Source organism: Megalops cyprinoides, chromosome 18, assembly GCF_013368585.1.
Source record: "Megalops cyprinoides isolate fMegCyp1 chromosome 18, fMegCyp1.pri, whole genome shotgun sequence".
In the NCBI taxonomy this organism is placed as follows: Eukaryota; Metazoa; Chordata; class Actinopteri; order Elopiformes; family Megalopidae; genus Megalops; species Megalops cyprinoides.
In genome coordinates, this window is record NC_050600.1 from 6,095,212 (window position 1) to 6,107,640 (window position 12,429).

The 12,429-nt window shown below is 44.7% G+C and overlaps 1 protein-coding gene across 3 annotated transcripts in view; it reads right to left on the minus strand.

The window, feature by feature from the left end:
- The window catches only part of LOC118793234 (bifunctional UDP-N-acetylglucosamine 2-epimerase/N-acetylmannosamine kinase-like), a 14,439-nt gene extending 2,711 nt beyond the window's left edge, over positions 1–11,728 (minus strand). Inside the window, exons 1-10 of one of the 3 annotated variants that reach the window (XM_036551304.1) lie at positions 7,975–8,068; positions 5,425–5,448; positions 4,988–5,199; positions 3,970–4,424; positions 2,767–2,919; positions 2,093–2,305; positions 1,919–2,006; positions 1,348–1,558; positions 1,048–1,177; positions 575–796 (exon numbers count right to left, since the gene is read on the minus strand). In XM_036551304.1, coding sequence (XP_036407197.1) covers positions 575–796; positions 1,048–1,177; positions 1,348–1,558; positions 1,919–2,006; positions 2,093–2,305; positions 2,767–2,919; positions 3,970–4,424; positions 4,988–5,199; positions 5,425–5,448; positions 7,975–8,043 — 1,777 coding nt within the window. In that variant the 5' untranslated portion in view covers positions 8,044–8,068. Of the gene's footprint in view, positions 1–574; positions 797–1,047; positions 1,178–1,347; positions 1,559–1,918; positions 2,007–2,092; positions 2,306–2,766; positions 2,920–3,969; positions 4,425–4,987; positions 5,200–5,424; positions 5,449–7,974; positions 8,069–11,688 lie in introns of those variants that run through there. The other 2 variants (XM_036551306.1, XM_036551305.1) reach the window with 2 other exon arrangements.
- Between the last annotated feature and the right edge of the window lie 701 nt (positions 11,729–12,429).

Sequence of the window (12,429 nt, forward strand, 5' to 3'; positions counted from 1 at the left end):
AGCCCGAATCTAGGACAACTTCCATAGCTCACACTTTACATATGATTGTTCAAGTAGCTGTACATTTACTGAAGCAGTTCAGAGTAAGTACCTTAAGTACATTAGCTTAAGGATTAGCCTAGGGATAAACTATTTGCTCTGTTAGCCTAGCCCCTTAGCCATTATGTCACACCGTCATGCTTCAATGAAAACACCCCACATGATCTTTCAAATATAGCATTATGTCAACAGTGAACTTTTATGAACAGTGAACGCAGTCATTATTGGAATGATATTTATTTTTATGAACACTAAAGTGTGACGCAACCCTGTCTGTGCCTTTTTTATCTGATAAAGTCCATTGTTTTTTTTTATACTGTCCTTCAGAGTAAAAGTTTCTCAATGCTATGTAGGTGTGATCGCACACGGTGTGATGGGGAGGTCTCCTGCTAACATTCCACTGTTACAACATCATGTTTTATTATACCAATGCACGTCAACGTCTATATTTGGAAAGGTAAAAGTGTTTGTTTTTTAAACCCACACCTAGCCTGGCAGTGTGCGGCAGACAAGGTGTTGAGGCACGCAGGCACACCTGTTCCAGTGATGATGGTCACAAAGTTCTCCACGCCTTTCCCCTGGCCGAACTTCTTCTCGGCCAGCGCGGCACAGTTCCCGTCGTTGTCCACCCACACCGGCAGGTGCAGCACGTCAGAGATGGGCGTGCGGATGTCCACCGAGCTCCACTCCTGGATCAGCTTGGTGGAGTGAAGGATCACTCCCTCCTGGGGATTGACCCGACCACCAGTGGACACACCTGAGATAGAGGAGAGAGAGAAAGAGGGAGAGAGAGAGAGAGCATGAAAGAGAGAGAGAAAGACAGAGGTGGGGAAGACAAAGAGAAAAAGAGAAAGAGAGAAAGAGACCAAGACAGACAGACAGAGAGAGAGGGGGAGAGAGGGGGAGAGAGAGAGAGAGAGAGAGAGAATTTCAACACTGAGGCAGAAGTCTTGAGTCCTGTCCTAAATTGTTTTAACATAACAAATTCGTTTAACGAAATTGACATACCCACTCCGAGAATCCTACAGTTCAGGCCCACGGCATCGATGACTGCCTCCTTGCACATTTTCAGAATCCGCTCGATCCTGTCCTCGTAGGTTTTGGGGTTCGCCTGGATGTATTTCTTAACTATATCCCCCTGCCATAAGGAAAAAAAAAAACATTAATATTCAAGCTCTCCTGTGACTCTGGAACACTGAGAACACAAGGTAGATGGGTGAGAGCAGAAGTGGAGTGGGGGTATGGAACGGCGGGCACTTCAGGTAGGTGAGAGCAGAGAGAGAGGAACGCTCGGACAGAGAGGCCTGCCTTCATGCCGACGATGGCCACGCGCAGGTTGGTGCCGCCCAGGTCCACGGCCAGCGCGCTCTGCGTCTCCAGGATGTGGTCGATGTCCTGGGAGATGCACTCCTTCACCGGCGGGAAGCGGAAGGTCTTCTGCAGCGGCTCGTCCAGGTCGATGCTCTGCAGGAACTTCAGGATCCGCGGCACCGCGTTGCCGTCACCGTAGATCTTAGAGCTGAACGGTGAACCCAGACAGGACAAGCAGGAGGTGCGTGCATTATGTGTAAGGGAGGCCTCTTATGTAGCCTCCACCAAAATAAATCAAACAAACCATGCCTGAAATATTGCTCCTGGCTTAAAACAATGTCACAGAGAACACACTTATTTAAATTGTTATTGTTGTATACTTGTGCACTTTATTTTAATTCGCTGAAACACTACAGATATATACATACATACATACATACATACATACATACACATACACACACACACACACACACACACAAAATCTAGTATACATATATAAAATCTAAAAAGAGTCCTTTGCTGATTTTTAACATTAGATGCATGTCTTTAGTGCAGAATGTCATACCACGGATAACGTTTTCCGAACTGCAGCTCCAGGGCGTGATAGATCTTATTCTGTGTGTCTGCGTCTCTTACGTGGAGGACATTTTCACCTGCAGGGCCAGCACAGCGTTAAAATCAGGGGGACAAAACCAGCGACAGCTTCCAGCAACATGGGAGAGGAGGCGGGCCACCGTACCGGTCTCCCTGCCCGTCTGCCGGGTGCCCAGGTTGATGACGGGCGTCCCGAAGGCCCCGGCCTCACGCACCCCGCAGCTGCTGTTCCCGATCATGCAGCCGGCATGCGACACCAGCTGGATGAACTGTTCGAAGGGCACGTGCTTCACCGCCCGGAAGTTGGGGTGCTGCTCGATACCCTTCTTCCTCATCACGCGCACCATCTCCTTGCTGCCTGTAGGGGGAGCCGACAGGGTCGTGAGCATCTGCGCCGCTGCAAGACTCCACTGCATGACCGGGCAGAGCAGGGCCAGCTCCTCTGGCTGTGACAGTGTGCTAAGGATGGAAATGTCAAAAACCTATCTGTAGCTCCTTTAAAGGATAACAGAGCTCTTATCTGCTGTTTTCTGTTTAAATAGGTCCGGTGTGAAAAGCGGGACAGCTGGCGCTTATGTCATGGTTTGTGTAAACAGCACTCGCAAATAACATGCTAAGTATCTGACATTTACTTTCTGTGGGCTGGGGGACATACAGTACTGCAATACTGGTTACTAATGAATGAGATATTTTGGGTAAATACCCTCCCCTTTCTGTTTTCCAAGTTGACAGGAAATGCCTGTAAATAGCCTTCCAAAAGCTTTCCTGTGCTGCTTTTGGGACAAAAGCCTCACAGGCAGCAAGGTCCACGAGACTGACCTGCGTCAATGTTGGGGAAGAGGATGAGGGTCTTCTTGTTGAAGGAGATGAGGGCGTCCAGCATCAGCTCGTAGATCTTGATGGAGTTTTTAATGTCAGTTGTGACCGGGTGCTGCAGGGCCACAATGTAGTTCTGCTCCTTAACGTCGACTCCTGTCAGGGTGCAGCAGAGCCCGTTGTTCAGACAGGGATCATGGGAAGGGATCAGGCTCTTTGTCACAGAAGCAATGTCATGACAGCGTAACATTCATGTCAACATTTCCTCTTTCTTCCTCAGTGGCATAGCTAAGACTTCATCTTTCCATAAACCTGCCAACCTGTCATGATATAAACAAGGATAAGACATGTTAATAGCAAGATGCTTTGTGTGCTGTTGGCCACCGAGTGTGCCTGACTGATAGAGAATGGAGACAAACTAACCAGTTCTTTCAATTAAATGTCAGACCTGTTTCCCTGGAATTAATGGCTGTGCCAGTTCAGCTTTCCGTTAAAACGTATAATTTCATAACCTGTATTATTCCATGTGACCCCTGAACAACTGACTGGCCTTCAGTTACAGTGCTTGTTCAGACACTTGAACATTCCAAAATTGACAGGAACAAATTCACTTTGTTTGAGCAAATTCAGATGGAGGACATACATTATTTCTACCCTTTTTTTATTATTAATGTGAAATTAACTCACAGCATGTCATTCTGGACCTGCTCCAACCAAGAAGATTTAATTACTGTGGAAAGGCAATGCGTGAGCAGACTACCAGGTCAAGCTAATGCTATTGATGTATTTGGCATGACTCTCATTAGTCTGATTCCTGTGACTCTCATTAGCATTGACTGCAGGGTTTAAGATCAGTGGTCATCTATACTCCCAGATTACTGGAATGGCAGCTGCAGTAGAACTGGAAAAGACTACTCTCTATGCACCTAATTGCAAATGGACATTTCTTTGCAAGGTGCTTTTTGATTTTGAATTTAACTTTACTTAAATCAGACAAATTGTGAATGTAAATAAGCATATTACATAATAATGCCTATTTGCAATCACTTAATTTCAGCAATTGTTTTTTAATTAATCGGCCTGTATGAAACACACTAAAGTTTGAAATGACTGGCACAAGCCAAGTTTCAGATGAGTAGCATGGCCCACAGGACATCTCAAAGAGCAATGTGAGCTAAACTGCATTTCCCAGCATGCAACACGCACCCAGCCAGGCCCTGATGATGTCCATGTAGTCGTCGCGCCGGTGGGCGGAGAGCAGCTTGTCGTAGGAGGGGCAGCCGGCCAGCAGGATGCGGGCGTGGTCCTCGCACATGGCGATGAGGTGCTGCTCGGCGCTGCGGGTGCAGCAGGCGTGGTAGTGCGCCAGCTTGGAGATGGCGTGGCGGATGGAGTCGTCGATGGTGCCGCTCACCTCGCCGCCCTCCAGGTGCAGGATGCGGATGTTCATCAGGGCGGCGGCGGTGGCCAGCGCCAGGGCGTCGAAGCGGTCGCCGTGGACGACCAGCACGTCCGGGCTGAGCCGGTGAAGCACGTCGGGCAGCTTGACCAGCGCCAGGCCCACCGACTCCACCATGGCCGCCTCGTCCTCCCCACGCACGATGGTGTGCAGCTTGGAGCTGACGTCGAAGTCGTCCTGCTCGATCATGCGGAAGGTGTTGCTGGGGGGGGGGGGGTCACATGATTTGACTTGTTATAGACAGACAGGAAAACACTGTCATAAATGGAACACAGAAAATGACACCAGCAACAGAGCAGTTGCTGGCGTCATTATTTGTCATGTGACCTGTTACAGTAGACCCAAAGAAAAGCTCACTGTTAGCTGCAAGAAAAATGCCCCCTATTGGACAGAGAACATATCCATAATGAGAGAATTTTTAATAACAACGCATCCACAATGCAAAAAAGAGAAATAGTAAGAAATGCAGAATACAGAAGCAAGGTTTCATGGATATATCGTACATGTCCAAAAAGTCTCCTCATCCATCAAAAACACATGGGCGAGGAGGCTCCCAGAGTTCCCGGTCAGTAGTTTTTTACCACTCAGGCAGGATGGTGAGAAACATTCGCCCATGTGCATGTGGGTCCAGGGGAGAACTGAGGACTTTTTTAGGCACAAATATGCCTAAAACGCTGCAGTCTCTCCCCTCCCCGCTGAGGTGCCGTTAGCTCCAAGAGTGAAAAAATGAAGCAAATAATCAAATAACAGTGTGCCTGTGCTTACCCATAGTCGTCGATGAGGTGGGAGCCCAGCACCACCACGTCCAGGTCAAAGCATTCTGGCTGGGCCTTGATGCCGAACATGATGGGGGCGAGTTTGGAGTAGTCGGCACGGTTACAGGTGGCCACACACACCCTCAGCTTCCTTTTGCGCTTGTTCTCACCCATTTTCTCCACCTTCTCTCTGGCTCGCTGCATTCTCAGGTAGTATGCCTCCTACAGGAGAGCAGAGGCAATTACACCGGGGCTGCAAGGCAAATACAGGATAAATCGTGCACTAAAAGACAGGTGGTAGGCTAAATGCTTCTGACAGCAATAATTTGCATCAGAGACAGCAGCCCTACCATTTGTAAAGAAAGAATTGTAGAATGTCTTTCAGGATTCCTTTACAAAATTGACATTACTGTACCCCCACGGTCTCTCATGCAAGACTATACTTACATGGGTTTCCCTGTTACGGAAGGACTGTAGCATGAAAACAGAGGACAAAAAGCATAAAATAAAACTACGGAACACAGAAATGCTACTATTAATACAAAAACAAACAAAACATTCCAAAATTTAGTTTGGTCAGTCATGAAAATGTCCACCTTGGGTTTGGGAAGACTGGATTTTTAGATGTGGTTCTTCAGTCTTGTACCTCAGTTACTAATTCTAATTAGTAATTCTAATCTACTGCTTACTAATAATTAAATGATTATTGGTCTGAATCTGTTAATATGATCATAGTGCAATATTCTTCGCTGACAGCAAGCGGTTTATCTTAGTATATTCTACAGGATGTTTTTAGAGTATTATAGTAAAAGACCCTGTATTTAAAAATGCATTTCAAATGGGCAAACACAAACCCGATATACAGCATGGCATGACAATTTACCATGTGATGAATACAGTATTTGGATGAATAGCGTACAGTCTGAATATGCATTAAAAAGTCACAAAAAATAACTCTTTAAAACACATGGAAGGTTCCACATGTATGTGAACAGCCAAAGCAGAGGCATAGGGGGGGAAGACAGCTGGGACAGAGATCACATGCAGATGTCGCTGTGTTGGACTTTTTGGACAGGCTGCAGGAGGACTGCAAAATGAGGTCCCTCTGCGCTCCTGAGAGGATACATTCCTACATTCAATCACTCACTCAAGCACAGGCTGTACGGAGCCGGGCACGAGCACAGCCTCACAGAGAGACATGGATCATATGTCAGAGGCAGACCAATCGCCGAACACCACCTGTATCTGTGTGCTAAATGACAGAGACATCCTGCTCCTTGTTTAAACAGGGCGCGCTCGAACACAGCGTACGTGGAGAAGCCTCATCTGCCTCTGCGGCAGCCGCCTTCACATTCCAGCACTAACTCAGAGTGAGCCGTGACACAGCCGATCCAGCTGCAAATTTCTGCTTGTCTTGTCTCAGAGTGCCACAGGAATCCCACCCAAATATACAGTAAGTGCATCAATCTAATTTAGGATATTAAGAAAAAACTGTTTACGGGTCCTTGAATGAGTTACATCCTATGGCAGAAAAAAACATAGAAAATCCAAGTCTCTAAAGTAAGTTTCTGTCCATCATGGCCATTGCATAATGCATTAGATAACTTTGCAGTATGATACAATAAGATGCTGAATCACCCCACTGTCACCTGCTGCTGTGCTTAAGCAAGACAATGCTTCAGAAAAGCCAGCACTGACAGTCACATCAATTACAAAGCCCAGTATGATTTTCATGCGCATAGTTCTTGAGTTTGAAGGCAATCTGTATATCCAGTATTATATTCCTCTTTGGACTTTTTCTTCCTGTAATATTTCCACTTATCTTGTGTTTAGAAATAGGCTACGCAATTTAAAAAATGCACTTTCGTTTGGACATCATATTTTGTTAAGGCTGAAAACACGGGTAAGGAGAAATTTAAAGTCTCCTTTCATGCAATATTAGCCGTTATAACTGCCACAGACGAGGCTAAAGTACATTGCTGAAATGTTTTCCATTGAAAAATGTAGCCGGTTGTGTCATGTTTTATCACTTTTCATTTCCACCCATACTGTATTGTCTTCGCTATCTATAATCAAATGAGGCAATCTGGTTATGCCTGCTGTTGCAATGAATTTCACATTGCAAGTATGAAGCAAAGTGACACATTGAAGCAATGAAAGAGGAGAACATCACCAAAGTAGCTTTGGGAAAAAAAAAAAAACAGAAATGCTTCTCTCTCTAACATCAGAGTGCAGACGGAATAGTCTCACTAGTTTCTTAACAGTTAAACCAGAACTCGAAGAACAAACGTGGGGCCCATGGTTAATAAGAGACCAGCTCTGGGGAGGCAAGATCTACTCCTACGTTCCACCCTCGGAAACGTTGTAGGGGTTTCCAAATGATGCTCAGGTCTAAACCTGTACAATAATCTCCTTTATTCTCCGCTGCCCTCACCCAGGACAATGCCAACGGGCATTACACCCCCTGCCTGCAGGTAGGTGGCCTGTATTTGAAACCATTTCAGAATTAAATCTTTAAACGCAATCTCCCTGATTATTGGTCATATTCACATAAAACCTACTCTTATCTTAATCAACATAATCAAGGTAAAAAAAGGACTCAATTCAGATTACAGGATGTTGGATCACAGAAGCCCTTTACCTCACTGGCAGAAACCACAATCTCAGCAATGTTTTCATCTTCTACATTACATCAGACAGAAATAACATTAAATATCCTTTTTTGATCTTGTGTGAATTTGTCATTGAATAACACAGAGACCTTGTTTGAATCCAAACCCTTCAGTCCTGACTCCCTTCAGTCCTGACTACCAATCTACCCCTCACATGTTCCCTCAGTCTCCCTGTAATCATGTGAATGGTTACCCTCTGATGAGACCTGGAATTCAGATGTGGGGATGTGAGTGAGTGTGGGGGAGGGAGGCTTGGCCCTGGAGCAGAGAGGGGAAGGGAGACAAAAGATGGAAACGCGGGAAGGGAAAAAGCCAGAAGACTCACATGAGGGTTCCTGCCTGTCTGCTCGGGATGCATGATCTCTTCCTGTACGCTGTGCCTCCCTCTGTGCATTCCTTACAAGCTCCTGCTCCCCTGATCTCTCCCCTCTCTTTGTGTGATGTGTCCTGGAGCTCAGCTCCCCTCACAGAAAAGGATAGTGCAGCACCGCCCCCCTAATTAGCATATACTGCTGTCATTGGCTATTGTGGGAAAACCTCCAGTGGAGCTCTGCCCTCAGAGACAAACTGAGTGAGAGGAAGAAGATGCGGACGCAACACCACACTTCCACAGACTTTTCATCACTGTGTCCACTACAGGACTGTTTAAAGGGACAACTTGGATGTATGTAGTCATATGAGCTGACCAATCGCATCCTCGGCCTATCTAGAAGAGGGCACAGGGCCATGTCTTGCTATTAAGACAGAGAGAAGTCACATTTACACTGATACCACTACCAGGCAATAAAATTGAAATTGAAATTGAAATTAGTGAGCCCTAATTCCTGTCTGACAAGGTCTGGTCCTATCTACTTTGTGGGAAAATTAATAAATATAGGACACTTTCACAACTTGCCTAAATACAACACAAGTATGAGAAAAAGAATGAATATTTTAAAGTAACTAGTTTTAACCATTTTTAACCATGTGGCAAAACACAATCTAGACAGAGTATTCATGAAACATTTCCTGTGAACATTACAAATCGAAGCACTTCACACAAACTCCATGTGACCCATTTAAATCTAAAGACACTGTGCACAGCAGTGTCACCATTTAATGAGTATATTATTGTTGCAATATCGAGGAAGAGGGGAGGCCTGCTGTTTCTACATCTTTACAGTGTCTCAATTAGATAAAAGGGGAAAAAATGAAAAGCTGAAAGAAGTGAGAGAAAGACTTTTCTCTTAGGAATTCAACCGTGTGTACATCTTGCCTCGGAATGAAGACCATGGGGCCTGTGGTATCTAAGCAACAACACATGACTGCCTCAGGGCTGCTGAACTCGGGACTCCGCACAGGCCTCTGCCGTTATACGCCCTGACTGCAGTGGACACAGAGGTCATAATCTGGGCGATTTCCAAAGCTGGCCAGCTCCCACTTTAAGGAAACACTTCAAAGAAGGCTGGGAGCTGTGGGGGGGAGGATGACATTTCTGTCATCAAGGATACATGAGATGTATATTTTTTAGCAGGGCCTGGCGTGTGGAAATACCAAGATGTGCCTTTCTGAGTTTAAGCAGAAACTCCCACCCCTATCCCCTGAAAGACTGAATCTTCATAATGTTGAAATAATGCAGAGTATTAAGAGCAAACTTCAATGTGTCCTCACAGGATGTCTTACATCCACCTGTATCTACAAAAGCTGTTGGCCTAATGTTCAAAGTTTGCCGAGACGACGAAGAGAAAAAACAGCAACAAACACAGTCAACTGATGTAAAAACACCGTTAACAGGCACTTGCTGCATAAAATTGACTGGCACTGCATAAGAGACTGGCACTGTATGACACAGACTGGCACTGCATAAGAGACTGCCACTGCATAAAATTGACTGGCACTGCATAAGAGACTGGCACTGCTTAAGAGACTGCCACTGCTTAAGAGACTGGCACTGCATAAAATTGACTGGCACTGCATAAAATTGACTGGCACTGCATAAAATAGACCGGCACTGCATAAGAAACTGGCACTGCATAAGAGACTGGCACTGCATAAAATTGACTGGCACTGCATAAAATAGACCGGCACTGCATAAGAAACTGGCACTGCATAAAATTGACTGGCACTGCATAAGAGACTGGCACTGCGTAAGAGACTGGCACTGCATAAAATTGACTGGCACTGCATAAAATAGACCGGCACTGCATAAGAAACTGGCACTGCATAAAATTGACTGGCACTGCATAAGAGACTGGCACTGCGTAAGAGACTGGCACTGCATAAAATTGACTGGCACTGCATAAAATAGACCGGCACTGCATAAGAAACTGGCACTGCATAAAATTGACTGGCACTGCATAAAATAGACCAGCACTGCATGACACAGACTGGCACTGCAAGAGATGCACTGACACATTTCTGCATGCATGCAGCACATGACGTCTGATGCTGAAACAGTGAAATAAAGTCTAAGTACAATAATATTAAGGCCTGAGGATATCACTTCTATTTCTGCTGAAACATGTATCAAGTACTGGGGACTTAATGCCATTGGATTCAATTAGATTGAGAGTATAGGTTACAGCTATAATTAAATGAGAGATACCACTGCCAGCCAGTACTAAACACTTCTAAACAAAATCTTTAACCTATTATGGTACTATGACAGCTGTTTTCGCCTACACACTGAAAAGAAAACAGCAGTCACAAATCTAATTTAAAGGCAGCATGACATAAGACCACTGGAATAGTTGTGCCATCTACTGGTATTAAGACAGACTGGTTGTTCTATCTTGAAATGCATGCACATGCAATATGGCTTTGGATGAGACTGTCCTTTTTGTATTAAAGCCATTTCTGACCTTTGCTTATGGCGTCAACCTTTTGACCAACTTCTTCAACATGCATTTCAACATCTTACGTCAAATTAGTGGTGCTGTGCTGTAGAACTTACTTCTCATACAAATATATAAATGCGGAACACAGCCATAACATCTATAAGTAATGTCTAAAACATACACTGCTATGTTTATAAGGAGAATGCTAAGAATACCCAAAATGCTGTATTTGAACATTTGACCTTAGGTGTATGAAGGAGGAATCACTGACAAACTAAATGTGGCAGTTATCAGAGTTTCTTGAACTGTAAAATCCCAGAGCTGTGTATTCATCTGTCTTGTGTCTTCTGATGGTGTCAAAACACAATAACAATTTCATAAAACACGTCAATGGACAACTAAACACCCCAAAACACAAGATTCTATGAAAATATATGTATATATAAATATATGTATATATAAATATATATTTTTTCAGAGAAAAAAAATGGATACATACAAAGCTTTAATGCCGGCGTCTGCTGGGGCCAAGCAGTCCTGCACAATAAATCCGCATAAGCTAGAGGCTTACCAAGCCTTGCATCCCGTGTGAACGACTACGCAGTAGAACATATTCGTAACGTTATTCTCAAGGCACAAACGTTATGCGAGATCAATGCGTGCATTGGCTTCACATCTATAGGGATTCAAACACAACGCTCAATCAAACTTAAAGCTGAGACGTTGTGATAAATGTAGCGCATCTCGGTAAACAAACCAATAACATGAAAACACTAAAAACGTGCCCCTTTGACCCACAGAGCAGAAAATTCTTGCAGTACTGCTTTGGGTAGCGTTTGGTACCTGGCCACGTTCTTATCAGAGGAACAATTACTCGCCCGTAGGCGGACTGGAAATACTAACGCTACATGCACGAAGCCTGACGTGGCACGTCACCTTCCACACCACATCTTGAGTTTCAGATTTTGGTTTTGGTTGCTGAAGTATTGATATCTGTCAGCAGTTTATTTGTGATCATTTAGCTACCTAGCGAAATAAGAATGGCAAGAGGTACAACACCTACAATAACACTTCTCTTCCTTTATTTAATATTTCCACGGGTCTTTAACGTTTAAAGACTACCAATGCTAGTTACAGCAAAACCAAGTAGACCCGGATACAGTCAACATAACGTTCAGACTTGAAACTTTGTTTCGTGAAAATGTATCAGTAAAAGCAGTTACCTGCAAGTCCGCTGTGCTGTCCCACGTTGTCGCGTCCCGATTGCGCCACCTCACTCCCCCCACCCCCCTCGGCTGATGACGCACATGGGTGCAGTGTAGCACTGTAGTGATGGGCACTTTCTAAAGAGCTGAATCGCTTCGTTCAGTTCAGCATTGAGAGCAGGTTCACTGAATCACTGATTCGCGCATTAACCCCCCTCAGACCTCAGGAGAACGATGACAGTAAATTAAATACGCCCTACGTTTTTTAACATTGTTCAAAATGTTTGGTCAATGAGTAAAATGTAAAATGAACGATTCTCCTAGTGAGCCAGTATATTTAAAGTACGCTGAAAAGATCCGTTCAAAAAGTTTTCATCTGTACAGCATTAATAAACATACTATAGTCGCGCCTACGAATGTGTCTGGAGAGGACCGCTTGTAAAAAGCAAGAACAAAAAGGAATAGTCTTGGTTTTCCAGCATTTTGGGATTATTTAATTTTTCTTTAGAAGGATTGTGAATGCAAAGTGCAGGGGGCCCACATTAGGTAGATAATGGAGTACGGGCTGATTGAGTCCGCTACGGCATTTTGTGAGGATAATGACCCATAATGGAGCTGTCTGCTAAAAAGCCTTTTCAGAGGAGAGAGGATAACCTCACATTGCGCACAAACAGCACCACTCGTGTCCCCATTACTCGCTGTAGCACAGAAAGCACAAACAGCTAAAGCACAGCAACTCATTTTGGAGAGTCATCAGCC